This window comes from Eschrichtius robustus, chromosome 3 (genome assembly GCF_028021215.1).
Source record: "Eschrichtius robustus isolate mEscRob2 chromosome 3, mEscRob2.pri, whole genome shotgun sequence".
NCBI lineage: Eukaryota > Metazoa > Chordata > Mammalia > Artiodactyla > Eschrichtiidae > Eschrichtius > Eschrichtius robustus.
Genome location: NC_090826.1, coordinates 76,412,312 through 76,439,958, shown reverse-complemented (window position 1 = coordinate 76,439,958; position 27,647 = coordinate 76,412,312). Strand labels below are relative to the sequence as shown.

Below are 27,647 nucleotides of genomic sequence, written 5' to 3'. Positions count from 1 at the left end.
CTATTGTAGTTGCTGAGGATATAGCACTCAAAAAAAAAGATCCCTGCCTTGATGGAGCATCTTGGTGATATTCTTAGGACCTAATAATAATGGTCTCAGAATATACATGGGACTTTAGTGATGTTCCACAGTTCATACAAAAAAAAATTATTCTTGTTGTCTAATAGTCATTTCATGCCTAGGGTCAAAGCTTTGATAGACCACTTTGGTTTTTTTTAACATCTTTATTGGAGTATAATTGCTTTACAATGTTGTGTTAGTTTCTGCTGTATAACAAACTGAATCAGCTATATGCATACGTATATCCCCATATCCCCTCCCTCTTGCGTCTCCCTCCCACCCTCTTTATCCCACCCCTCTAGGTCGCAAAGCAACGAGCTGATCTCCCTGTGCTATGCAGCTGCTTCCCATTAGCTATCTATTTTACACTTGTTATGTCAATGTTACCCTCTCACTTTGTCCCAGCTTACCCTTCCCCCTCCCCGTGTGATAGACCACTTTTAATCAATGATAAAAAACAAATTTGACCTCCTTACTGCTTTGGACCATATTTCATTGAAAAATTATCTTTATACTCTTTTTGATTATAGTTTATATTAACATGAATTATTCATTCATAATAAAAATGAAACCTAAATAATTCTACCATAAAATTTTTTCTATTGTGGATTCATAAATATTTTTCAAATGGCTTGGATAAATTTTGATTTGGTTAATATACAATACCAAATGAATTTGTAGCACACTTTGAAAATATTTCTTAAAAAGCCAACAGGTAGGGAGTTCCCTAGTGGCCTAGTGGTTAGGATTCAGCTCTCTCACTGGCGTGGCCAGGGTTCAATCCCTGTTTGGGGAAATAATATCCCGCAAGCCGCAAGGTGCGGCCAAAAAAAAAAAAAAAAGCCATCAAGTAAAATCTGCATTTTATTTTATATTGGGTTAATAAATGGAATTTTTAAAAGATAGGAAATGGTATATTCATTTTGCTTACATTGAGACTAATTAGAACTATTAAACTCAAGTACTTAGGAAATTTACTACTTTTGTACATTCACTTGTATATTTCAAAGAGCTTTATAATAGACTATGAATATAGCAAATTAAATTCTAATTAAATGTTTACCAAATATGTATAACATTGAACTTCAGTTCTGATACAATTCCTAGTTTAAAATACAGATAAAATCATAACTAATACAAAAATTGCCAAGCTGATTGCAGAAATTTTGGTACCCAGAGCAGGGACGCTGTCTTCCGGCAGAGGAATAAACTTGGCTGCTTGTGCAACATTAGAAACCTCTGAGGTGATATTGGCTTCATTGATGGCTTGGACTGCAATATAGAATTTGGTGACATTTTCTATTTTAAAAGGTTCTGACTTAAATTCAAAATTTTCTATTGAGCTGACCTCCTTAGGTATTAGACTAGAAGTATTCACTAAAGCAGCATTGTCAAAATCTTCTCGGAGATCCAGGAAACTCTTACTTATTCTTATAATGTAGCTGTTGGCTGGAAAACAAACAGATATTTCATGTATGTTAGAATCACTAGGATGCCTTATTGCAACCACATTGCCTTGCATGTAGGGGCCTATCAAAAATGCACACCAGGTTTTTTGTCTGGTTATTCCATCTTTATTTTAAGAAAAAATATGGGAACAGTTTTTTATCTAGTTATCTAATCACAAAGAATTTAATTCAAAATTGTATAGTACTAAAAATGGAATCTAGATTTCTTTTTAGAAATAGAAATATGAAGAACTGAGTCCACTTTTGATTTAGAACAAGGAACACAATAATGTTTGAGCATAGTAAAGATATTTAGTACTCTATGCCTGTATTATTTCTCATTAAGCTGAGAGAGAGAGTAATGGGACGGGTGAGGAAGAGAGCAGATAAGTAGAGTGGGAGCCAGGGATAAGGATAAAGAGCAAAGGGGGGCAGAGAGGCTGGAATGTGTACCAATTAAACATGTTTAGGAGCTAGGCAGACTTTGATTAGCACCTTAGTTCTACTATTTTCTAGCTGTAACAAAGAAAAATTTATTTACCCCTTCTTACCTTTAGTTTTCTGATCTGTAAAATAGAGAATTGGTCATTCAATTCATTCAACAAATATCTACGGAATGCTAGTGATGAGAATTATATATGATAATGCATGAAAAGTATTTAGCACAATGTCTGGGAGTTAATAAGTGTTTGAAATATTAGCTATTATTACTGTTACTTTATCAAGAAAGGAAAGAAAGATGCTGATGAATGTTTCATTTCAAAATGCTTTTAGAAATCTACAAGGGCCATCGATATAGAAATATATTCTCACATTATGAAATGCCATGAACAATAAAACATCAGATGTCTTCTTTGAAATGAATACTTTATTTTTTTTCATGAAATGCTGAAGATGTTTTAAGCATGTGGTGAATAACTTCAATTTAGTGTTTTTTTTTTTTTTAAATTCAGGCCCTGTGCCTTAAAATTCTAGTCTTTCAATAAATAGGCCTTATCGATCTGACCTATTCCACTACTCTTTACATCCTCTCTGCATTCCATTGAGGTGGATCTATCTATCTATCCATCCATCCTTTACTTTAATTCAAATATTTCATTGTGAAATTTTGCTTTCTTGACTTTGATCATATTATTTAGTTCCTTTTTTCCCTGTCATGACTCCCTGGAATGTGCCTCCCTCTCCCTATCTATGCAATTTGTACTCATTCTTCAAGGCCCAACAGGAGGTCCAGTTTCTTCATGAAGTCCTGGTCATGTATTTCATCCCCTTATGACTCTCTTCCATGAACTCTCATTGCATGGAAAGGAGTTTTCCAGTTTTATAGAGGTTCAGTTTATCTTTTCAATTTGAACATATTATTCTTGACAGCAAAAGTATGTTTTTGTATGAACTAGAGTACTCCTTTTGTATGAACTAGAGTATCTGATACTGTGTTGGGCATGTATTTGACCTCCTTAATTACTTCTAGGCCCCAACAGACACATGAAAAGATGCTCAACATCACCAATCATCAGGGAAATGCAAATCAAAACTACCTTGCACCTGTCAGAATGTATTTTATCAAAAAGACCACAAATAACAAGTGTTGGTGAGAATGTGGAGAAAAGGGAATCCTCTTGCACTGTTGGTGGGAATGTTGGTTGGTGCAGCCACTATGGAAAACGGTATGGAGATTACTAAAAGAATTAAAAATAGAACTACCATACGATCCAGCAATTCTACTTCTGGGTATTTTTCTGAAGAAAACAAAAACCCTAATTCAAAAAGATATATGCACTTCTATGTTCATTGCAGCATTATTTTCAATAGCCAAGATATGGACCACCTAAGTGTCCATTGACAGATGAATGGATAAAGAAGATGTGGTATATATATATACAATGGAATATTACTCGGCCATAAAAAAAATGAAGTCTTGCCTTTTGTGACAACATGGATGGACCCAGAGGGTATTATGCTAAGTGAATTATGTCAGACAGAAAAGGACAAATACCACATGATTTCACTTACATGTGGAATCTAAAAAGCAAAACAAATGAACAAACATAACAAAACAGAAATAGACTCATAGATACAGAGAACAAATAAGTATTTGCCAAAGGGGAGGGGAGTGGGGGGAATGAGTGAAATAGGTGAGGGAGATTAAGAGGTACAAACTTTTACAAAATAAATGAGTCATGGGGATGAAATGTACAGCATGGGGAATATAGTCAGTAATACTATAGTAATTTAGTATGGTGACAGATGGTAACTAGACTTAAAGTGGTGATCATTTTGTATTGTATAGATATATCAAATCACTATGTTATGCACTTGGAACTAACATAGTGTTGTAGGCCAATTACACCTTAATAAAAATATTACTTGTTGACCAACAATAGAGTTATTCAGTTGATGCCCAAAATGACAAAATTAGAGGATCATAAAATATTAGAATTACATCTACTTGTTTTAGTAATTCTAGGTCATATAGTCTGATTTGCATATTTGACAGGTATGGAAATTGGGTCCCAGAAAATTTAAGTTTTTAATTTGAAATTATATAGATATTTATTTTTTGAGATACTTCTACTACCTCGTTTTGCAGTGCCTAAGGGTAAAATTTGATAGCAACTACAGTACCTTCCTACTTGTCACAAGGAAAGAGGACGATCAGATCCCACCTATTTGAGGCATTTGAGGTTAAACACAGTGAAGTTTTTTTTGATTTTTGTTTTCTCTCCCAATGTACATATGAAATACTTTCTTCCTTCTTTTAGTTCCTATAATCAGCGTAAGGGATGTTTATTATGAAGCCAATCATGAACTGAAGTCTTGGTCTTAACTGAATTCAATTCAGAATTAAACATTTGGTCAGATAATTTCATTTATGTCTTTTTCAGTGGAAGTTTCTTTTTAATTTCACTGTATTTTTAAGGGTCATGATGTATTTCAGAGCTGTCATGATAAGAATCTCAATATTGAAGTACAAAGAGCATTTCATGGGTATTTTATGTTTCCTTTGGCTTTAGAATGATTTTTTTCCATTGTGTAATAATGACAAAAAGAAATATAGATACATGGGAAATGAAAGATTAAAAAGCATCATTTCTTTTGAGAGCATATAGTAAGGGGTTTATTATAACCCAGGAGAAAGAGCATTGAAAGTGGCTTTTCAGCACTGACAACCTCTGAGATATGTGTCTATTGATATGCATATTGCTTTCATTTTACCACCTTAAAGGGAAAATAGCAAGATTGGCTTTACCCCATAAGAATCTACTAGTCTAGGGCTTCCCTGGTGGTACAGTGCTTAAGAATCCGCCTGCCAATGCAGGGGATATGGGTTCGAGCCTGGGTCCAGGAAGATCCCACATGCCGTGGAGCAACTAAGCCTGTGAGCCACAACTACTGAGCGTGCGCTCTAGAGCCCCGAGCCACAACTACTGAGCCCATGTGCTGCAACCACTGAAGCCCGCGTGCCTAGAGCCTTAATTATTTAATTAATTATTTAATTAATTATTTAATTTAAAAAAAAATTGATGAGGAGAGACTTCCCTGGTGGTCCAGTGGGTAAGAATCTGCCTCCAATATAGGGGACATGGGTGCGATCCCTGGTCTGGGAACTAATATTCCACATGCTGTGGGGCGACTAAGTCTGCACACTCAAGAGCCTGCGTGCCACAACTAGAGAGCCCGCTCACTGCTGCTACTGAGCCCACAGGCTCTAACTAGAGAGGAGCTCGTGCCCCAAAACGAAGAGCCTGCACCGCAACAAAGAGCCCGCGTGCCACAACAAAAGATCCCACATGCTGCAAATGAAGATCCTGCAACTAAGACCCAAGGCAGCCAAATAAATAAATAAATATTAAAAAATAAATAAATAAAATTGATGAGGAGACATTGTGCAATCTTAGTACTATCTTTTAACCTATCCGTCTTTACCTCTTGACTGTAAATTCTTTGAGGACAAGGATGGTGCCTTATATATCTTTGTAGCTCCAGTATCTAGCAAAATGCTTGCCACCTAGGAGGTGCTCAGTAATTTTTTTTTTCAATGTAAATGAACCGAAGGAGACGTAAACAAAACATATTGCAAGCATAGTCCTATGCTAGGTCTGTTAACATAAATATGGTTTTGAAACATAAAGGTGATTATATAACTATATAACTAGGTTTTCCATAGTACATTATAATTTAAATGCTTGCCACATATAATTTACCTAAATAAATGACACATTTCTATTTTAATGCCAGTTACCATTTTCAACATAGCCTGGTGTGTACGGAGCTTTGCTCTGTTGTTGTCTTAAACTTAGCCTAGCCATGTTGTTTCTTGCCTGGGCATGTCCTTTTAAACTGTATCTACCACTTCCATGATAATCTGTAAAATATCTTGAGTAGATGCCATCATTCTTGACAGTATCAGCACCTCGATATTGAAATGTAATATTAGACATACAACAAAGTAAAAATGACAATATCAACTGTTCATGAGCACTAATGATGGAAGCTATTTTGGGAGATAGTATAGCACAATTTTTTAAGCACATGAACCCTAGAATCAGACTACTTGGGTTCAAAACCTGGCTTGGCCACTTGCCAACCTTTGACTTTGGAAAAGTCTAATTCATGGTAAGCATTCAATTAATATTAGCTACTATTATTTCATAAGAGAATCCTAACAAAATAAGTAAAATATAACTAAACTGGAGAAAGCATATGCAAAACACCGACACTAATGAAAATAGAGAAAAACTGTACTCTTGTTACATGGGAAAGACAAAATTGTTCATAAAATTTAAAGAAGATAAATGTGCTCATGCTTATGCCTAGACAAGATAACTAATTGAAAAGTTAAAAAGTTTTAAAAACATTAAAATTAAATTCACTTAAAATATGTTTCATTAGCATATATAGGAAATTTTGACTTCTAAGTCATGTGATTATAGTAGGATTTTAAGTTCAGTGGAAGTTGACGCAGATTCTTATTACCTGCACCATTGTCCCATAGCTCTAATGTTACTTGATGTCCATCTTCGGTTTCTATAATGGCTGTTACATTGATTCCCAGTACAGGCAAAAACCCTTGACTGACTTGTGCATAAACAATCAGTAGGTTAGGGTAATGGGCTGTATTTTGACTTGTGACCTGTTGCAATTACTAGGAGTGTAGTAGGACTTCTTGCTCGAGTAGTCACTGTCAGCGTTTGCATTTGAAGGCTGGCATGATTATTTAGAAGGCTGTAAGTCCAAGTACCTGTCTGAAAATTTTAAAAATAGCTATTTGAGAGCTTTTGTAATATCTTCCTACTCCTGTGTATGATGTTATCTTCATTTTTTCCTCAAAATTGGTTGATAAAGCATGGAGAAAATAAAAAAATATTCTTACCTCTGCAATACCTGGTATTCAAAGATGAGCAGATCGAATATTTAGCTTATCTTCTTTGAAATCTGAGGTTTTATATTTCTTTCCTTGTGGATCTTGGAGAAGAATTTCTGGCTTTTGTATTGTCCATGTGACAACAAAGAAAGTGGCATTTCCAATTGTACTGTCCACAGGCACTGTACCATTTATCCATTTCCTTCCTGTATTTGTCAAGGCTTTGCTTTCCAACTGTTACATAAATAAAAACAACCAACATGTGAAACTGATTTGTTATTACAGTTAGTAACATTTCAAAGTTTAGTCAGTTCAGAGTAATTCTAAATATACTTTTAAGATTTCAATTAAAATAACTAAGAATGATTTTGAAGAATTTTGCAAATAAAAAGCATTTATACTGATAAAAAATAGAAAAATCAAAAGAAAAAGTGACTATAAGTGTCACAAAAAGCAAATTCAATAAGGATTTTACACCTGAAATGTTTTCAGGCAGAATAGTTATTTATTAGAGAAAGAAGTTGCTATTTAGGATAATAAAAAGTTATTACAGGGCTTCCCTGGTGGCGCAGTGGTTGAGAGTCTCCCTGCCAATGCAGGGGACACGGGTTCGAGCCCTGGTCTGGGATGATCCCACATGCCGCGGAGCAACTGGACCCGTGAGCCACAATTACTGAGCCTGCGCGTCTGGAGCCTGCGCTCCGCAACAGGAGAGGACGCGACAGTAAGAGTCCCGCCGCGCACCGCGATGAAGAGTGGCCCCCGCTCGCCGCAACTGGAGAAAGCCCTCGCACGGAAACGAAGACGCAACACAGTCAAAAATAAATAAATTAATTAATTTTTTTAAAAAAAGGGTCACTAAACCAGAATGAGATGCCTGCATACATTTATTAAAAAAAAAAAATATGTTATTACAAGTGTGAAAAGGCAAAGAATTTTTTTAAAGATACTGACCTGAATAGCCTGCTGAGTGATGCTGCCACTTCTAGATGAAATTCTACTGAACGCATTAGTAAGGCCATTTATGTCTTTATTGGCATAAAAACAATGTCCTCCCAAAATGGAATTTTATTTACCTTTATAATACTAATTTTATTTTATTTTTTAAATTTTTATTGGAGTATAGTTGATTCACAATGTTGTGTTAGTTTCAGGTATACAGCAAAGCGAATCAGTTATACATATACATATATCCACTCTTTTTTAGATTCTTTTCCCTGTTGAGTAGAGTTCCCTGTGCTATACAGTAGGTCCTTATTAGTTATCTATTTTATATATAGTAGTGTGTATATGTCAATCCCAGTCTCCCAATTTATCCCTCCCCCTGCTTTCGCCCCTGGTAACCATAAGTTTGTTTTCTACATCTGTGACTCTTTCTGTTTTGTAAATAAGTTCATTTGTACCATTTTTTTAGATTCCACATATAAGCGATATCATATGATATTTGTCTTTCTCTGTCTGACTTCACTCAGTATGACAATCTCTAGGTCCATCCTTGTTGCTGCAAATGGCATTATTTCATTCATCATTATGGCTGAGTAATATTCCATATAATACTAATTTTAAATGGGAAAATCATGTTTGCTATTTTTTTTTAAAATTATTTATTTATTTATTTATTTATTTATTTATGATTGAGTTGGGTCTTCGTTTCTGTGCGAGGGCTTTCTCCAGCTGCGGCAAGCGGGGGCCACTCTTCATCGCGGTGCGCGGGCCTCTCACTATCGCGGCCTCTCTTGTTGTGGAGCACAGGCTCCAGACGCGCAGGCTCAGTAATTGTGGCTCAGGGGCCCAGTTGCTCCGCGGTATGCGGGATCCTCCCAGACCAGGGCTCGAACCCGCGCCCCCTGCATTGGCAGGCAGACTCTCAACCACTGCGCCATCAGGGAAGCCCATGTTTGCTATTATACTCTTATCAATATACTATAAAATACATTAAAAAGTTTCTTTTTAAACTTACAGAAGATGAATTTCCCAGACCTTAGGAACTTTTAGTATATCAGTATCCTAGATGTAATCCTACAATAACTAAACCTTGCTCAAAATATGTTAGAACAAAGAAAAAAAACTAGCCAAATATTATTTTTATATCAATCATTAGATTTAAGTGCTTTCCACATTAGTAAAACTGATCTAATCACCAAATAACATTATGAAAATTAAAGACAATTTTTAAACTAGCTGCTTATTTTCTAGTTGTATCTAAGATATACCAAAACAATTAGAGAATGACAGTTTAGAATAAAGTAAAAATTAAGTGCAGAAAATCAATGATACAGGAGTTAATGAAGAGGGAGATAACTTAGGTGTCAGGAGCTGGAAAAGAATGGATTTCAGAGAGCAAGACTTGGTAATCAGGTCTCTAACTCTAGCCTTGGGCAAATCATTTCTATTCTCTAGGTTTATATTTCTTCCTCAGTGAAATAGGGCTATTTGAATCTCTACTTTAAGATTGAGCAGGACAGATACTGAGCCAGAATTTTGGAACTGCAGTTGAATGTCATTAGTAACCATGGAGAAAGAAGTTTCATTTTGGTGGTATTGGTAGAAAGTGGTGAGAAATGAATGAAGACAGAAAATGTTGACTAATATCAGAAAAAGCTAATATAGGTAGAAATGGAGAGAAGTGGGGGTGGGGAGAGGAAATATATTAATTTGAAGGACAAGGACAAGGAAAGGACAAAGATTAATTTTTTAGGATAGGAAAATTTTGAGCAGTTTGTAGTTTAAAGGGAAAGAGCCCCTGGAATGAGAGAAACTGAAAAAGTGTTTTCTATTCAAACTCTATTCCAAAGGTTTACCTGTCATATCTGACAGTGTCTCCAGTTCTTTGGCAGCAGAAGGTCCCAGAGCAATGGTATGGATGATCGTACCACTTTGTTTTACCTCATCAAAGCATAAGTTTATTTCATTATCTTCCCCATCAGTTAGTAATATGATTTCAGAACCAGAAGTGCTTTGGTTACTGTGGATAACTGCCTGATAGTAAAAAAACAGATTATTAATTATACAATATAATATCTAAATAAATTAAACTAAGAATAAATCTGTTCTTTAGTCTTGTAGAAGTCTTTAGGCCTATGCATCAGAGTAGGCAAAAGGAAACTTTGTTTGTATTGTCATTCCAGGTTTTGTTGGTTTGGAAATGAGTGTAACATACAATGGTCTTGTAGGTTTCCAAAGGCAGAATGTTAACAGTGCTTTCACATATACTTAAGCTACCCAAGAGAGAAAGAATAAAACACTGAGAACAATGTCTAACACATAGTAAGTACTCAATGAATGTTAGCTATTATTATTATCCCAGGAGATACTTGGGGTAGAGGCAAATGACCCAGGCAGTTTGGAAGGTTGCACACTAGACAACATTTGTAAAGCCGTGACTGAAGGCAGGTGTTCAAAGTTAAATGATGTGACGTGCCTTTTAACGCATTTTAGTTGCTAATTGAAGAATCTCAGGATTTCCTGGAAAAAACATTGACCTGTCATGAAGAAGGAAGTTCCTGAATTTATCAAGTATTATAATTTTGGGGGTATTTTCCTGATTTTTACCAAAAGTAGTGGCTAAGACAATTTACTCAGACAAATTGAGAGTAAATTCTTGCTCCACCATTTGCTAAATAGAATAGCTAGTGTTTAGTTTCTCTATCATTCTTATATATGAATATATATTTATAATAGAGTTCTATAAATAGCTCACTGTAATGATTACCTTTTTGAACTTTGGAGTAAGAAAGACCAGATTTACCAATTACTGACTCTATGATCTTGAGAAAGATATTTAATTACTCTGAACCTCAGTTTCTTTATGTGCAAAATGGGCATAAAAACAGTGCCTGACTAAAAAATTAATGGTAACGATAAAGTAAGATCATGAATGTAAAGCATTTAACATAGGCACTAATGTAGTATATGCTCAATAAATTTCAGATATTATTATGATTCTGTAAGTAAAAGCTTATATGTTGATATGGTTTCTTTACATGAGTAACAGACGTTTTTTAATGTTTGAATGTAATTTGATATAATCTCTTCAGTAATAGACTCTGTGGTCAAAATGTCATAGATATATATCAAAACATATTAAGAAAAACATATATGAACCAACATGTGCAAACATTATAACATATTCCCAAGATATAGTACTGTCATATTTTAGAAGTGAGTAGACATATATATGAATTATGATTTTTATAATAATAGCAATCCTTTCTTGAGCACTTGTTTATATTTTTTATTGAATTATAGTTGATTTACAATGTTATATTAGTTTCAGGTGTACAACATAGTAATTCACTCTTTATGAATTATACTCTATTTAAAGTTATTACAAAATAATGGCTATATTTCCCAGTGCTATACAATATATCCTTGTTGCTTACTTATTTTATATGTAGTAGTTTGTATCTCTTAATACCATACCCTAATCTTGCACCTTTCCCTTTCCTGTCCCCACTGGTAACCACTAGAGTGTTCTCTATATCTGTGAGTCTGTTTCTGTTTTGTCATATACATTCGTTTGTGTTATTTTCTAGATTCTACATATAATTGGTAACAGAGTTTTTGTCTTTCTCTGTCTGACTTATTTTCCTAAGCATCATACCCTCTAGGTCCATCCACATTGTTGCAAATGGAAGAATTCCATTCTTTTTTATGGCTGAGTAATATTCCATTGTATATATGTATTATATATATACATACATACACCCTACATCTTCTTTATTCATTCATCTCTTGATGAACACTTGGGTTGCTTCCATATCATGGCTATTGTAAATGATGTTGCTGTGAACATTAGGGGAGCCCTTATTTATCTGACATAGTTCCTATTAAATGAGATAGGTTCTGTTACTTTCCACATTTCATTAATTGAGGAAACTGAGACTTTCTTAGTTGAGTAACTCACCCACAGTCATTTAGCTAGGCATAATAGAACCAGAATTCCAGGTTTGTCTGGATCTAGAACTTGTGTGTTTTCTTAAAGCAATATGATTTACAGCAAACAGATATCATGAGGAAAGCTAAGAGATGATATTAACTAGTGGCCAAAATAAGAGTAACAGTCTCCACTTTTTAGCTGAGGCATTGAGAGGATCAGTGAAAGGAAACGGTTTTCCTTTCACTGAAAAAGAATATAAATAGGCTTAAATAGAGGCTGTCTTAGGTTGGAAGAAATTCAAATGAGTACTGAAGGTGTTTTAATATAGTTCACAATTTTTATTTCATTAAACTTCTATGTATCTGTCTTGAGTTTGGTACTATACTTGAGGAACTACCTCTATCTTTGTGATTTTTAAATGTCAATTTAACTTGATGAACTGGGGTTTTCTTTATCCGTAATATAAAAATATTAGTAATCTCCCTCTTCCACAATCCCCTTAACAGCATTATTTTCTCCTCCTAGAAATTCAGACTATGGGAGTTTTAAAGAAATGAGGAGCTCCTAACTAAGTAATGATGATTATGTGCACACAGGATTTTTCTTCCCTTTAACCACTCCTCAGCACAGCTCAGTTCCTCAAGGGCATGTTGGTGAAATAACCACACTCAGAGAGGATCCAACTATGAACAATAGTCAACAGAAGGTCTTTAAAAATTATTTAAGTGAGGGACCTCTAAACTCATGACCCTTGTTCCAAGAGAGCTGGACAAAATTAAAAGCAATGATAAATGGCAAGTGATATTTAGAAAAGCATTCTTATTTTACCTGGAATCCTGCTTTGAGTCCCCTGCAAATTGAAGTTCCACCATCAGCTTCTTGAGGCAGATTTTGGTAAACATTATCATCAGTTATTTTTGTTAGATGATTTTGGATTTCAGCAACACTGTCAAATGTAACCATCCCAACCAAGGATCCCTTTTTGATAATTTGAATCAAGTGTAGTTCTGCTGCTTGATTCATTCGAAAGAGATGGTCTTGGGCTTCCCTGGTGGTGCAGTGGTTGAGAATCTGCCTGCCAATGCAGGGGACACGGGTTCGAACCCTGGTCCAGGAGGATCCCACATGCCGCGGAGCAACTAGGCCCGTGAGCCACAACTATTGAGCCTGCTCGTCTGGAGCCTGTGCTCCACAACAAGAGAGGCCGCGATAGTGAGAGGCCCACGCACCGTGATGAAGAGTGGCCCCTGCTTGCCGCAGCTGGAGAAAGCCCTCGCCCAGAAACGAAGACCCAACACAGCCAAAAATAAATATAAAAAAAATAAATTAATTAATTAAAAAAAAAAAAAAGAGATGGTCTTCCTGTAAGAAAAAGATGTCTGAACAATTCCTGAGTTTCCTCCAACCTTGACAGATTGGTGAAAGACAAAGTTCATGGGCCAGAGATCATAATAATAATTGATTACTGTATTTTAGCGTTTAACTTCTTCATTATATTATAAAGAAATAATATTAAAGAAAAACTTTAAAAATCAGTCATTTTATACTTGGAAAAGCCTTAAAATTTTATACCTTCTTCTTGAACAGTAAGGAAATAATTTAAAAATGCACACAAAAATGTTTGTTGCAACATAATTTTTGATAAGTTGAAAATCACCAAAATGTCCAATAATGGGGGTTATTTGACTAAATTATAATATGTGCATACCATATGACCATTAAAACTTGTGTCATGGAATCGTTTTTTTCCTTGGGGAGTGTTTAAGGTATAGTAAGTAAAAAAATCATATTATAAAACATTATATAAGATATAATCACATTTCTGAGGAGGAGAAACAAAATACATGAACAGAAAAAAGATAGGAATGACATATGCTCCATAGAATTATGGATGATTTTTGTCTTTTCTTTTTGTTCAGTTATGTTATTTCTAGTTTGTTAGAACTAAAAGTTAAAGAATAAACATCATCCATAATCCAATAACCTTAATATAACAATTATTTTTATTTTAGTATATTATCTTCTAGTGCTTGTCCATATAAAATCACTGTACTAAAATTTATTAGAATAATAAAAATATTTTTTAGTTAGCTTAGTAGAACTAAACCTAAGATTAAATTATATTTCTATTAGCTTAAATACCTAATTTAGGAGAGCTAACAAATAAACGTCTTACTGAATTCATGCTTCCAGATTTATCAAATAACAAACAGACTACCTGCTGTTTGGACTTGAGTAACGAAAATGTAGGATGAGTCGGTGGATTCATTTCTGTCATGGGAGATATATTCTGAAAGTCATCAGAGTCCATGATTACATCCCATGTGGTTCTGCCATTGCACATTTTGTTTTGTAGGTTTGGAGCTTCTGTATCATGTGTTTTTTCTGTACAAAATTCAGTCACCTGGGAAAAATCAGTTGAAAGCCAATAGTACGGTAACTGACGAGGCATTACCTTCCTTTCCAAATATACAGTTGGCTGCCTTATACATCCTCCACAGATTTTATCTCCTGACAATTAAAAATTGTTTCATAATCTAACATTCTCACATCCATTTTGCATACTTGAATGGAGAAAAAGCAAATTAAAACCATCACTATGCACTGGAAATTTATTTGGTAATTCTTTTAGGTATAGGTAGATCATAGCACTGGGGGATGATGGCGGCTGACGCAACTGCTTAAGCTAACTTCTTACTTTCCCTTCTAGACTCTCGGGGGACTCAAGCCTTGAAATAAGTTTAATGGAAAAAGGGACAGGATTTGCAGTAATTTCTAGCTTCCCCCTAAAAGTGGGGTAAAGAAAATGGCCTTCTTTAATTGCCTAAGTATTTTCTATCTCTTTATAGTTTATTGAAAAACTTGAGAACAGATATTCTAACAATCTCAAATGTAATTGGCTCTGGTGAACTTAGACATAAATAAAATAATATTCCCCAAAAAATAATGAAAATGTGGGAAGAAAATGAGGAAATGTGATTGCTTCTCTTTGAGTTGCAAATGGTGAGTTGTATCCAGTAATTCTGCCAAATATTTCATTACTATAGAATCTATGAAAATCCTCCAAGTTTTGAAAACGTAGTAACTTGGAAAAACACGAGCATAAACTAGTAGCATTCAGGAAAGAATTCGTCTTGCAGTAAAGCCTCAGCTTTATAAATATCATTTTGTTTTTTTAAATGCCCTCCTCATATAAATCTCCTGCTGTAAGCTCAGATTTAGAACTAAATTATTAAACTTGAATACCTTTTATTCAAGTTTTAAGAGTTTGTTTTCCTTCTGTTAAGTTTCTGATCTACATTTTTCAGAAGGGGTTATATTGGATGGGAGAAAAATATAGTTTTCAGTCAAAACAGTGATTTATAATCAACTTGATGATATGAAATGCCTACCAAATGTGGCTCCTCTTGCTACTGTCACTGCCTTTATTCAGGGCCTTCAGGTGTCTTATCTGCCTATTGCCATGGCCCTCCAACTGGTCTCCCTGCCTCCACTATCTCACTTCCTTCTGTTTTTCACAGTCAAAAACAAATTATCATCCTGAAAGGATAAGCTGGTTACATCACTAGTCTGAAGTTGATAAAATAAAATCCAAACACCTTAGTTTTGTAGGTTCCAATTTTGTGTTTCAATCTCATTTCTTGCTTCTTCCTCACCATGTATGCTTTGCTTATAGAACATTGAACTTTCTCCTGTCCTTAGATTATGCCAGAAACTTTCACAAGGCTCTCGCTAATACAAATGGAAAAGGAAATTTGTGCAAGTTAGAAAAAGGTGCCCTTTTCTCAAGTTCTTTTATTGCTGTCTAACTGAAAAGTGTTCTAATAAATACGAAAATCTTTAGTGACCATGATGCAAGTAATTTGGGCAGTGCTCAACTTGTACAGTCATGTGTGGCATCCTGTATTTTTCTTCTTTTTTTAAATCTTTTTTCTTTCTTTCTTTCTTTTTACATCTTTAGTGGAGTATAATTGCTTTACAATGTTGTGTTAGTTTCTGCTGTATAACAAAGCGAATCAGCTATATGTATACATATTATCCCATTATCCCCTCCCTCTCATCCCTGTATTTTTCCATCTTTGTTTCTGTAAACCTGTTTCTTTGCCTAGAATACCCTTCCCCTTCCTGCTTTAGCAAGTTCATACTAATTTTATTTCCAAATCCCAGCTCAAAACTCATCTCATTAGACACAATTTTCTGACCTCCAACTGGAGACATTTGCTGTACTCTCATGGCACTTAGTTTCTATTTCTTCCTACTTTGTATTCATATTTATTTTTCTTTTATCTCTACCTCTCTCACTAAATTGAGTTCTTCAAGAACAGTTATTTTTAATTATTTCTATATTTTTTCAGTTCCTAACATGGTGCTGGACATGAAGTGGGAATAATGAATTTTAAAGAAAGAAAATCATGGACTTGAATATTCATTATTTCAGATCATATTTCTCTCGGGTCTGAGCTTATGCCCTGGGTACAGATGCTATGCAATATATTTAGTCTATGTTACGATAATTAGAAGGTTGTGTTATTATGCACAAGATATATGGTTAAAGTACAGTATTTATCTCTGAGCCATATCTTACATAATTAGTTGCCCTCCATATTTCAGTTACATGATTTTCTTTCATTATTATTTATTTTTCAGGTAGGCAGCATGAGTTATCTCCTCATAGTCAAATGCTTTTGGAATTTATAGTTTGATACAGACAGTATATATTCCAATTATCCTCTTGTGTCACATGATCTGATATTCTATTTGGATGCTGAACTTTGGCTGCCTTTGTGGATCCAGATTCAGCAGGTTAAAGTGAAACTTCTAGATTTATGTTTCAAATATTCCCAGGAGGGTGTTTTATTAAGCTGGAAAACAATTTCTACTTAAATATCTCATTGGATTCATTTAGGAGTTTTAGAAAAAAATATCGAGTCTATATTTTTACTCAGGTCCTTCATCATTAATGCCCTAGACTCCAAAACAATTTAAATCTTATTGGAAAGAATAGGCCTTTCCAAACCTCTACGCATAGAAGTCTATGTTGCTAGTAATTTGGTATGTGAAAATTTGCTTCTTTTAAATGTTAGTTTACTATCTAGAGATAGTATACTTTATCTTGATTTGTTGTTTTTGATAACTTTCATATGTTTCATATTTTAAAGTCTTTTTTACATGTTTGGAAACTTTCATTAGGTAGCTATAATAAGTTTGCATTAATTAAGGCTGGATTTATCCAGGGAAAGAGACAATTTCCTATTATCCAAATATTTTATAAATTTAAAAAATAAAAAATTTTAAGTTTATTTTATACTCACCTTGTGCTAAGCACTGTAATCGTACTTTCTTTATATTAGCTCTCATAAAACTAACAGCAATAACACTGTAAAGTGAGTTTTATAATTCCTATTTAAAAGACTAGAGAATTAAATCTCAGATTTAGCAGTTTGCTCATAGTAACACAGCTCGAAAATGACAGACTGGGTTTTGACATCAGATCTGTCTGACTCTAAGTCACCTGTTCTTATCTACTGAGGTTTATACATTTAACCAAATATTTCAGGTCAAACATTAGCTTTGGAACTTGAATTATTGTGTTGTTATTTTTTAATCGGTCAGATTGGTGATTGTGAACCTTTCCTCTTTTGTTGTTCTGTAGAGACAGAACTGTTTATGTTTTCACAATATCACTCTGCAAAACTTAGTGTGCTTTAGTGTGAAGAAAATGGAAAATAGAGACTGTCAGTACTTTCCCAAGCTACAGAATGAATTACTTTGGAATAGTAATATGAATAACACTTAGAAGAAAGAATTAAAAGTAAGGTTGTAGTTCTAGACACAAGTCCACAGAAGTCAAATGAGGGAAGGGATGTAATAAGAAATTCTGTGATGCTAATGAGAAGGGTACAGTTCTACCTCTGAAGAAAAAAAAAAAGCAGGTTAGTAAGAGAAGGTGGAATAATTTCCAGATACACCCTGACAAGACTGGATACACAGGACTGGATAAAATGGCTATTAATTAACTGTCTTAGTAATTTCCCTTATTTCTATTGGTATATATAATTTCATAGTAGAAAATCCAGCTTCCCTAATTAATTTTTCCTAAAGGGTTCCTTTGTGAGACTAGAAAAAGAAGGTACTTACAGAATGGAGACTTTGCATAAACATAATGGACTCCCTTGCAGTCTGGGATTTTTCTGGGATGAATATTTTGCTTCATACAGCCTTGTCTATGAGTCACCTCTGCATGGCCTTGTCATGCAGCTGCCTCCCTGGCATTTCTTGAAAACCACGTTTATACCAGTAATATGAATTGAACATCTGTGATGAACGAATTAGATTATATTTGTACATGAAGGCCAGAGAAATTATGAATAAAGATTAGCATCCTAAAATCATTCCCTCAGTGATAATTGCTATAGACCATGTACCAAAATTCCATTTTGACAAAAGTAGGCACAGTGTCCTCCCCCTATTTACCATTGATTTCAACAAGAATGGTAATGTTAATTCATATTTCATAATGTTCACTGCTCATTAATGTGATTAATATATCTATTATCCTTGTCACCTTGAGCTTAAGATGATAATTCCTAACTCACAAGGATGTTGTGAAAATTAAGTGAGTTAAGAGATACAGAGGAGTTGCTTCCCAGCAGGGAGGGGAGAGTCAATATTATGCTTAAAACCCTCTTAAATTTCTTATGTATGGTACATATGTACATATATATATATACACACAAATATATATATTGCTATATAGGTGTATACATATATGCATGTATACCAAACATACAAAACCATGTGTGGTTTTTGTGTTTACAGCATTTTACAATTTACATTTGAAAATCACTGAGCTAGACTGAAAGAAGAAATGAAAATAAACCCTGCATGGAAATGCTTGTGCATTCCAACATTTTGGTCTTTATAAGTAAGATAATTGTCAAGGTCCTGGCAGAGAATGAGGTGGGGTGGGGTATGGGTAAAAGATAAAAGGAGTTCTTGTTTATCTGCAGGATTTACTCCCATTCTGTGTTAATATTAAACTTCAAAACATTAGTCTATTTAAATAAATTTATTTGTATTGCAAGGATTAAAGGAGATGGTTAGTCATGTTTTCCAAGAGGGTTAGCTCTAGAGTAAAAGCCTGAAAACTAAACTTACACTGCCTCCAGCAAAGTGCCTGGCACACAGTAGGAGCTCAATAAATGTTATATTAGATACTTGTTTTTACTAATATATCTCTTTTTATGACTGATAAGGAAACATTTATTTTTCATTAATTTATTAAAAATTGGTTGTTTGATACATTCTTTGTTTAGCTTTTACTTTGTACCATGCCCAAGGCTAGGGGATTAAAAAAAAAAAATCAGCCCTCAAGGATCTTAAAACACAGACAATTACTGCCCAGTGTGACAGGAGCCCACGCACATTGCTTTGGGAACAGTGTCAAGGATGTCTAACCCCAAATGGAGGGAGAGGAAAGACACTTAGGGAAGAAGCATTTAAACTGAGTCTTGAAGGATGAACAAGCGTTGTTTGAATAAGGGAGGTGGTGCTGGGAGGAGCTGCGTGGGAGGAGGTGACAGTAATGAGTGTCCTGGGTTGAAAGCCTCCTCTGTGTGAAAGATTCCAGGCAGCTTAGGAGAGATAAAGCAAACAACACAAAGGCATTTTTCTACCACACCTCTTTTCTCTAATATGTTTTTTTATCCTAAAGACTTATTTTCTATTACACTGATTTCTATTGTTCTTTAATACTCATTAACTACTCCATGTGCTTGACATTTTTAATTTAAATATCTCGTCTATTCATAAATAGGACCTGTCTAAATCTACCCAGAATTATACTTCTTAAAAAATAATTTTCTCACTTATCCTTATGAAAAGTACTTCTTTTCTTTAAGCTCAAGATTAAATGAAAAATAAATATATTTAATATGAGGCTCTAACAGTTTAATTGATTTCAATGAAACAGATTCACCTTAAAAAGTTATGAATCAAACGGAATAAAAGATTGGGTAGGAACTTGAACTCTAATTCTCAGATATCTTAAGTTTTAGGGTACAACTTTTTTCTTTCTCTTTCCTCTGACAATAACATATTTTTAGTACAACTCCCATGAATACTGAAGTTTTCCCCAAATTTTGATTGATCTTGATTCCAAGGTGTAATACCAGAAATTGTTGGACAGATATATAGTGGGGCAGGTTGGATATCGCAATAAACTCTATGAGCATTCAACCACTGAGGTAGCCTTTGTTTGCCTAGTACAGAAAATTAAAAAGTCATAAGTCAAAAGTTTTGAAAACAGATTTGTTTAATAGAATGATACCTTGTTGCTTCAATAGTGTTTCTTCTGGAAATATAGAATGCCTGGTTCACATTATACTTATCAAATATTCCCCATCGGAGATGGGCCCACTCATGGACAAACACTCTGCCTATGAGAGAATATTGCCACTTATAAATTTATGTTTAAAATACACGTATCCCGGCTTTATGAAAGTTCACGTTACACCGCTTCACTTTTACGAAAGACCTTAGTACCTGTTTTTGCTAACAGAAAGAAGTTTGAAGAGAACTTTTGCTTTTATGAAAAAAGGTGAAAAGTAGAAATAGCAATCAGCATTTGTTTTGCAGCCAGCTGTTTTACAGACAGCACACACCCAGAGCAGGAAGAATGGCACCACCAAGCTCCTTCCCTGGGAACTGCACTCAGCATCTCACCCTTAAACCCCATAGATTTGAACTGTGTCTGTGAGCATCTGTGCTTTATCTCGACATATTTTGTTCATCTGTTAACAAGATGTGTCCTAAGGTAATTGCTTCTTTGCTGTATACAATTTTGACTTATGAAAGGTTTCATAGAAACGCTTCTTTTGGATAGTGGGGGAAACCTGTATTTAACTATTTTCCTTATATTTTAAGTCTCCCTTCCCCATATCCTCAACCTAACTGAGTCAAGGAAATCTAGAAATTGACAACTTTCATTAGGCCAAAGAAGTTAAAATGGGTTAGTATCAATAAATGGTTAATTTTATTATTAAACACACACAAAAATAAATATAATTAGGTTGAACATAACTAGTAAATTTCCAAAGGTATTAATACCTATTTTTTCCTTTAAAAATAAAAAAAAAAAAACCCATTAATCACAGTGTTATATTTGTTTCCAGTGGAAATAAAAATAGAAGTATAAAATAGATATCCCTACCTCAGGACCCATAGATAGGCAAATTATTAGTCAACAAGAAGTTTGGAGTAAAATGTATATATTGTCCTTTTTCTCCACATTTTCCATGTTGAAGTGTATAGGGATCATCTCCATATTTTAGGTAAGGATTAGCAACTATGACATCTGCCTAAAAAGCAGAAGAGCAAACAAGCCAAAACAGATCCCAAGAGCAATAGAAACAAGGAATTTTTCATCTAAATTAAGACCAGTAATATTATTAATTTAAATACTAAAGTAGTCATTAGTAATTACTAAAAAATTATGAGTATTAATTTTTTTAAATCACAGGAAGAAAGAAACAGTTTAGGAGCGAGATAAAATACCCTACCTGGTCATATGCTTCTTGTTTTGGCATTAAGGACTCAGATTTTGACTTCCACGTCATTGGAATTAAAATGCTTACATTCCTGAAATAAACTCTTCGTTTGGTGGCATGAAACAGGTAAGTAGAAGCTTCAGTTACCATTTCCTGACAAAATTAAAAATACCTTGTAGTAACAATTTCACAATGAAATGAACATGAAAGTGTACATACAAACAAGAAGAAGCTAATTTAAGCCCCTCTCCCCAAATATTTTGGCAAAGACTAACTGAAAAATAGGTTACATTTTACTATATTTCTCCAGTCTGTAAACTCTCATTTTTATATACTTAGAAATCAATTCTTTATTTTTCACTTATCCAGACCTGCATTCAGCGTTATGGGTTGGAACAGGGAGTGAGGGTACTAGGTGAGATATAAAGGTGATTAAGACTGGCAGTCTGTTGGCAAGTTGCTTATTGAATTGAACAGAGGTGCTTAAAATGGGGTTGGGAGTTTAAAGTTTGGTAGATTTTATACTGTTGTTAATTGAAAAAACCATTTTGCTAGATTTATTTTGAGTTATCGTCTCATAAGGAATGTGTTCATAAAAGGCAAAGTTTTACCAAGCAGTGATTTTCTGAAAATATGTAGGTCATTGGCTTCAAATTCCAGTTTTGCTACTTATTGTATGACTGTACAAATCACTTAACTTCTCTCAATTTATACAACAAGGGTAATTAATAATCTCTATTCTTGACCACCTCATAGGGATATTGAGAGGATCAAAGAAAGTAGTATATATTAGAGTGCTATATATAGAGTATTTTATTATAATGACTAACCCAGATAAAATTAGGAAGTAAGTCAGCTTCAAAAATAAGTAATATTTTCTTTAAGATCAGATACCTAAGAATTTCAAAATTTTTAGAGTTGAACAAGTATGAACAACTGAAAAAACTGAAAAAATATATAAGATAATGAACCTCTAGGGCTTAAATGTAGGTTAGTTATTGAAACATTATAAAAGTAACTTCATAAAGATCAGATTAGAAAATAATTCTCCAGTAGCTCGAAGGTCTTTCTTTTAGCTTAATGAGTTGAAAAAATATTAGTAGTTTGGCCTTTTAATAATTCATTTGGAGAATGACTAATGCTATTAATATATAATACATAATATTTAAACTAAGCAGATATTAATCTTGACAGTTTAGATACATGCTATATAAATGACGAATACTGTCTAAGCAATTTTGGAAAGTTACAACTCTGTGTGAATGTGTGTATGTGCCTAGGCAACATGAGCTGAAAATACTCAATGAAATAAATATAAATGGATAATAAAATTGTCACTTACCTTTATGTCTTGAATGAGTTTTTCATCTTCTGGCACACTGGGGTTAATTGCAATGACAGTGCCATCATATCCATTGTTAATCAAATTTACCATTGAGCTTTTCATTCCAGGCAAGAGATGCAAAGTTAGGAACAGAATAACATTCAGAGTGAGCACCATATTTTCGCATGTTACAATAAACCTATTGGAAATATAAGGAGAGTATTTATGTACCAGCTTAACTCAGGAATTTGACTCTAGACCCAAATATTTGCAAAAATATATTACTAAAATATATATATATATTATTGCTAAAATATTTTGATGAACTTCTTTATCTTATTCTAAAGAGTTCTTTAATTGTTAAGTAGCAATGGGGATTATGCTGAACATTTATCATACTTTCTAAGACAGCTAAGGTGTTAAATACTCATTGAATTGAGCAATTCTTTTAGATTGTTTGTGTAGTCATCATCCTCATCATGGTGATCATTCTTTGTCTTCATTGTCATCATCATCAAATAGTATTAGATATTTTCCAGTTCTGGGATCTGTTTACAGAAAAGTGCTCTGTGGAAGGATGAGGAACTGAAATGAAAAGCACCAGGAAATAACAGATGAAAAAGGCGTGTTTAAAAACAAAACAAACCAAAAATGAATAAAGAAACTAGAGTGGGAGTGGCAGTGAATTAGGATTTCTATTCTTCTTTAGGTGGGAGTCATATTATAAGCACAGTGGTTGGGAACAGCTATGGGTCAAGCGGGAAATGGAGTTTTTTGTTACTTTCTCTGATGACTTCTTGGGTATTTCAGTTTTCAAATAGCACTGAATGCTTTAAGTCCTTGTATAACTTGAAAACTTAAGATGCTTCAATTAGATTTCTTTTTTGGATTGAACACAAATCTGCCAATATTCCTTAGCTTGAAATAGTTGTACACATAGCATTGTAAGCTGGCTTTAGAGTCAGATGAATCTAAACCTGACCCTTGCCTTGGTCATTTAACAGTCATGTGATTCTTTTTAAAAATTGAGGTATAGTTGAGGTACAATATTATATAAGTTTCAGGTGTACAACCTAGTGATTCACAATTTTTAAAGATTATATTACATTTACAGTTATAAAATATTGGCTATATTCCCTGTGTTGTACAGTATATCCTTGTAGCTTATTTTATGCATAGTAGTTTGTAGCTCTTAATCCCCTACCCCCATCTTGCCCGACCCTTCTTCCCTCTTCCCACTGGTAATCACTAGTTCTCTATATCTGTGAGTCTGTTTCCTTTTTGTTATGTTCACTGGTTTGTTGTATTCTTTATATTTCACATATAAATGAAATCATACAGTATTTGTCTTTCTCTGTCTGACTTATTTCACCTAGCATAATGCCCTCTACATCCATCCATGTTGTCACAAATGGCAAGATTTCATTCTTTTTTATGGGTAATAATCCATTACAATATATATACTACATCTTCTTTGTCCATTCATCTATTGATGGGCACTTGGGTTACTTCCATATCTTGGCTATTGTAAATAATGCTACAATGAACATAAGGATGCATATATCTTTTCTATTTCATGTTTTTCTTTTCTTTGGATAAATATCGAGGAGTGGAATTGCTGGATCATATGGTAGTTCTATTTTTTTTATTTTTTGAGAAATCTCCATACTGCTCGGTGTTCTGCTCTTTAAATTAGAGTACAGAAATGAGTAAAACATAGGCACTGCCTATGAATCCAGTTTCAGAATCCATGTTTTTAAAGTATATGCAACATATACTACTTTTCAAAAGGGTGAATCAGTGAGTATCAGCCTAGAAAATTATTTTGAAAGCAGTTTCTTTTTATTTCTATTACAGACTAGTACTTGACAGTACAAGGTCAAAGAGAATGTGGATTGCTATAATTAATTGCTATAAATCAATAGAATTTTTATCTTGTTTCAATTTTAGGTTGAATAATGGAATTTTCAAAAGACTGTTTTGCCATGAAAACTTAAGTACAAGTCTTTCAGAATTCAATTATTCATTTTTTGATAATTTTGGGGACAGAAAACCTTTCAATAAACAATTCTTAAGTTGTATCTGAAATTGAAATGGTCAACAGAGGTAAAAAATCATATTGTCATAAAATACCAAAAACTTAATCTCTAACCAAGTTTCTTTTCATGATCTTTATTAAAATTTATTTCTTTATTATTTTCCTGTTGCCTCTTCCTCCTGAAAGATATTTTTCTTGACGCCTCACGGAAGTGTTGAGGTAATAGCAAATTATTTTTTATATATACTACCTTTCAAAGAGTTACATAAAATGAATTAAAAGCAAATGCCATGCTTTGTAACATGATATATAAAGAAGGAAATGTTAAGAGTTCACCTACGGGTATGGTGTACTGATTCAGAGATTTATGAACCATCACAACCTCACACACCCACTCATGCTACAGTCCAGCCATTCTTAGATGTCATAGTTAATTCCTGTAGAGATTATGCTGGATTTAACCAACTGTTACACAAACTTTAAATTGAAGAATACAGTGAATTGGTAGCTTAATCTCCTTGTAGATACTCCCTTAGAATTTTGTTAGCCCTTCTTTTTTCTTTGCTTCTTTTATACCATCACTTTTGGAATGTTATTTTATTTGCTACCAATATTCGTGCTCTGTGTTTGTGATATTCTCTTCATTCTTTTAATTTATAAATCTGTTCACTCATTCATTCACTCATTTATTCAACAAACTTAATGGACACTTGCAAAGTATCAGGCACTCTGCTAGGCAGGGGAATATAATATTAATTAAGTTATAATCCTTACCTTCTTCAAGGTGCTTCCAGTCTACTCAGCATCCTGTACACTAATAATTATTTGGGTTGATTTTCTGTTGTTCTTCCTACATCACTGAGCAATATTTCAATTTAGAGACTCTGATTATTATGCAATTTATTACTGTGATTTTTGAATTTAACAGTATCTCCAAATAGCCAAATTTGTTAACTACTACATTGTTTTAAGTTACCTGAATGTCCACTTACACTTTCCCCCTTGCTAGTAGAATTTCAGTTTTGTTCAGATGTTTTCGGCTTTCATGTGACTGGAATGAAGGTCACGCCCATCTCAAGCTCAAGGGTAAATCCAAGTTGATCTAAGTCCATGGTCTTCAAAGTGTGGTTTGCAGACCTTTAAAGGTCTCCAGGACTCTTTCAGAGGACCTAAAGGGTCAAAACTATTTTGATGGTAATACTAAGAAGTTACAGTATTTGTACTTTTTGAATTTGTTGACATTTGATGATGATGCAAAAGACATAGAGGATAAAACTGCTGGGACCTTAGCACAAATATAAGCAGTGACACTAAACTGTATTTATAATCATTGAATTATTCACTGCCAAGCACTTGCAGTATAAAATAATGCCTGTTTCACTTAAGAGTGGAATTGATGAAGCAGTAAAAATTAATGTTATTAAATTTCTAACCTTGAATACACACCCTTTTTATATTCTTTGTGATGAAATAGCACTTCTGCTGCAGAGCAAAGTATGATGTTTGTACTCCAGGAAAACCACTTGGACAAAAGTTGCAAGCTGAACTAGTCGCATTTTTCATAAGCAACATTTTTTACTTGAAAGAACTATTGGCAAGCAAACTATGGTTATTCAGACATAGATATTTGGCAAATATTTTCTCAAAAATGTCATGTAGAAGAAGACAACCAACAATATTTGTTGACAATGATAAAATTAGAGCTTTTAAAAATTAGAATTTGGAAAACCTGTATCTGTTATTGCAAAATTGACAACTTAAAGACTTTTCTCATAAGGTTGGAGGTGGGTGGTATTAATTGATGTGAGTTTTTGATATTGTGTAATGAAATGTGTCAAGATTTAGAAGATTTGTACAACTCAGTGAACCAGTATTTTCCAAATCATCAATGCATGATATTAAAAAATTATGCAAGTGTAAAAGATCCATTCAAAATATAAGATACACAAAGTGATATTTAAGAGTATCAATTTACTTGATTTGTGATATGTTTTCTAAATCAGTGGATGTTTGAAAACACTTATTTCTAAAATTTCAGTAAAATCAGTATCACTTAAAAATTTAAATACCAGTTAATGAATAATTGATTTTAGTAGTGTCTTTTCATTTAAATACTCAAGAAACCCTGTTAATAAACAGTAAACTGTTTCTAAGAAACCATAATTGGCTTGCATTTTAACCATTCATTCCTCAACAGCCAGGAAAGAATTTTTTTGTTGATGTTACATTTGTTAAACTTATGGGCAGCAAGTGAGGAATAGTTTAAAAAATTTGAAAGAAGAGGAAAACCAAGGGAGGGATACAGTATTAAATCACCTCTTCATAGTTATCTATCAGGAATCAATATTTGCTACTTCCCTGAAATTAGCTCATTTCAGTAGTTTGATACATGTACACATACACACATAGACATATACACTAAAATATTATTGGCATAATGGGTTAGGAACACAGTTTATAGTATAGGAAAATAAGCATTTTGAAAATTAAATATTTTGTAATGCATTATGATTAAACTTGTTTTGGAGAAAGAAATTTAGTAAAGTGGCAACGGGAATATTTTAAGAAGTATTCTATAGACAGCCAGGAGACCAGTGTTTGGGGTTTATATGTGCTACTAATTTACTTTGTACAAACAAAAATATTTTTAGGCATTCTCTTTGGTTCTTTTGAAAATCTGCTTGCTTTTGTTCATGTCTTTTAAGTCTACCCTTTATTTGTTTAAGCTTAAAAATACTTTAAACATTATTAGGTCTGTATTCTGTGTCCACTCATTCCAATAGTAATATTTTCTGTGAGTCTGATTATACTATTTTTTCCATTGGCTCTGACTCATGATGCCTTGTTTTCTTTATGTTTAGAGATGTTTGACTTTCATTTGCTCATTTTCCCTTTATTTGCAGAAGATCTTTGAAGTCTTAGTTTAAAAAGAGTTCCTCTAAAAAGGATTTATATTTGTGTCTTTCAGATATCTGGGTGCACTAC

The 27,647-nt window shown here is 33.7% G+C and overlaps 1 protein-coding gene and 1 long non-coding RNA gene across 2 annotated transcripts in view; one reads left to right on the top strand and one right to left on the bottom strand.

Annotated features, from left to right (window-relative positions):
- LOC137762387 (uncharacterized) overlaps positions 1 to 27,647 on the top strand; it is a 248,290-nt gene that overhangs the window by 50,073 nt on the left and 170,570 nt on the right. The gene's annotated exons all lie outside the window — the stretch shown is intronic.
- Positions 1,169 to 22,801, bottom strand: LOC137761714 (calcium-activated chloride channel regulator 1-like). The gene is given in 15 exon segments (XM_068538600.1): positions 1,169 to 1,509; positions 5,752 to 5,922; positions 6,486 to 6,637; positions 6,639 to 6,754; positions 6,883 to 7,107; positions 7,828 to 7,925; positions 9,675 to 9,852; positions 12,581 to 12,795; positions 13,922 to 14,156; positions 17,891 to 17,955; positions 17,958 to 18,067; positions 20,082 to 20,190; positions 20,964 to 21,111; positions 21,313 to 21,453; positions 22,643 to 22,801. Coding segments are annotated over 15 exon segments (2,463 nt in total).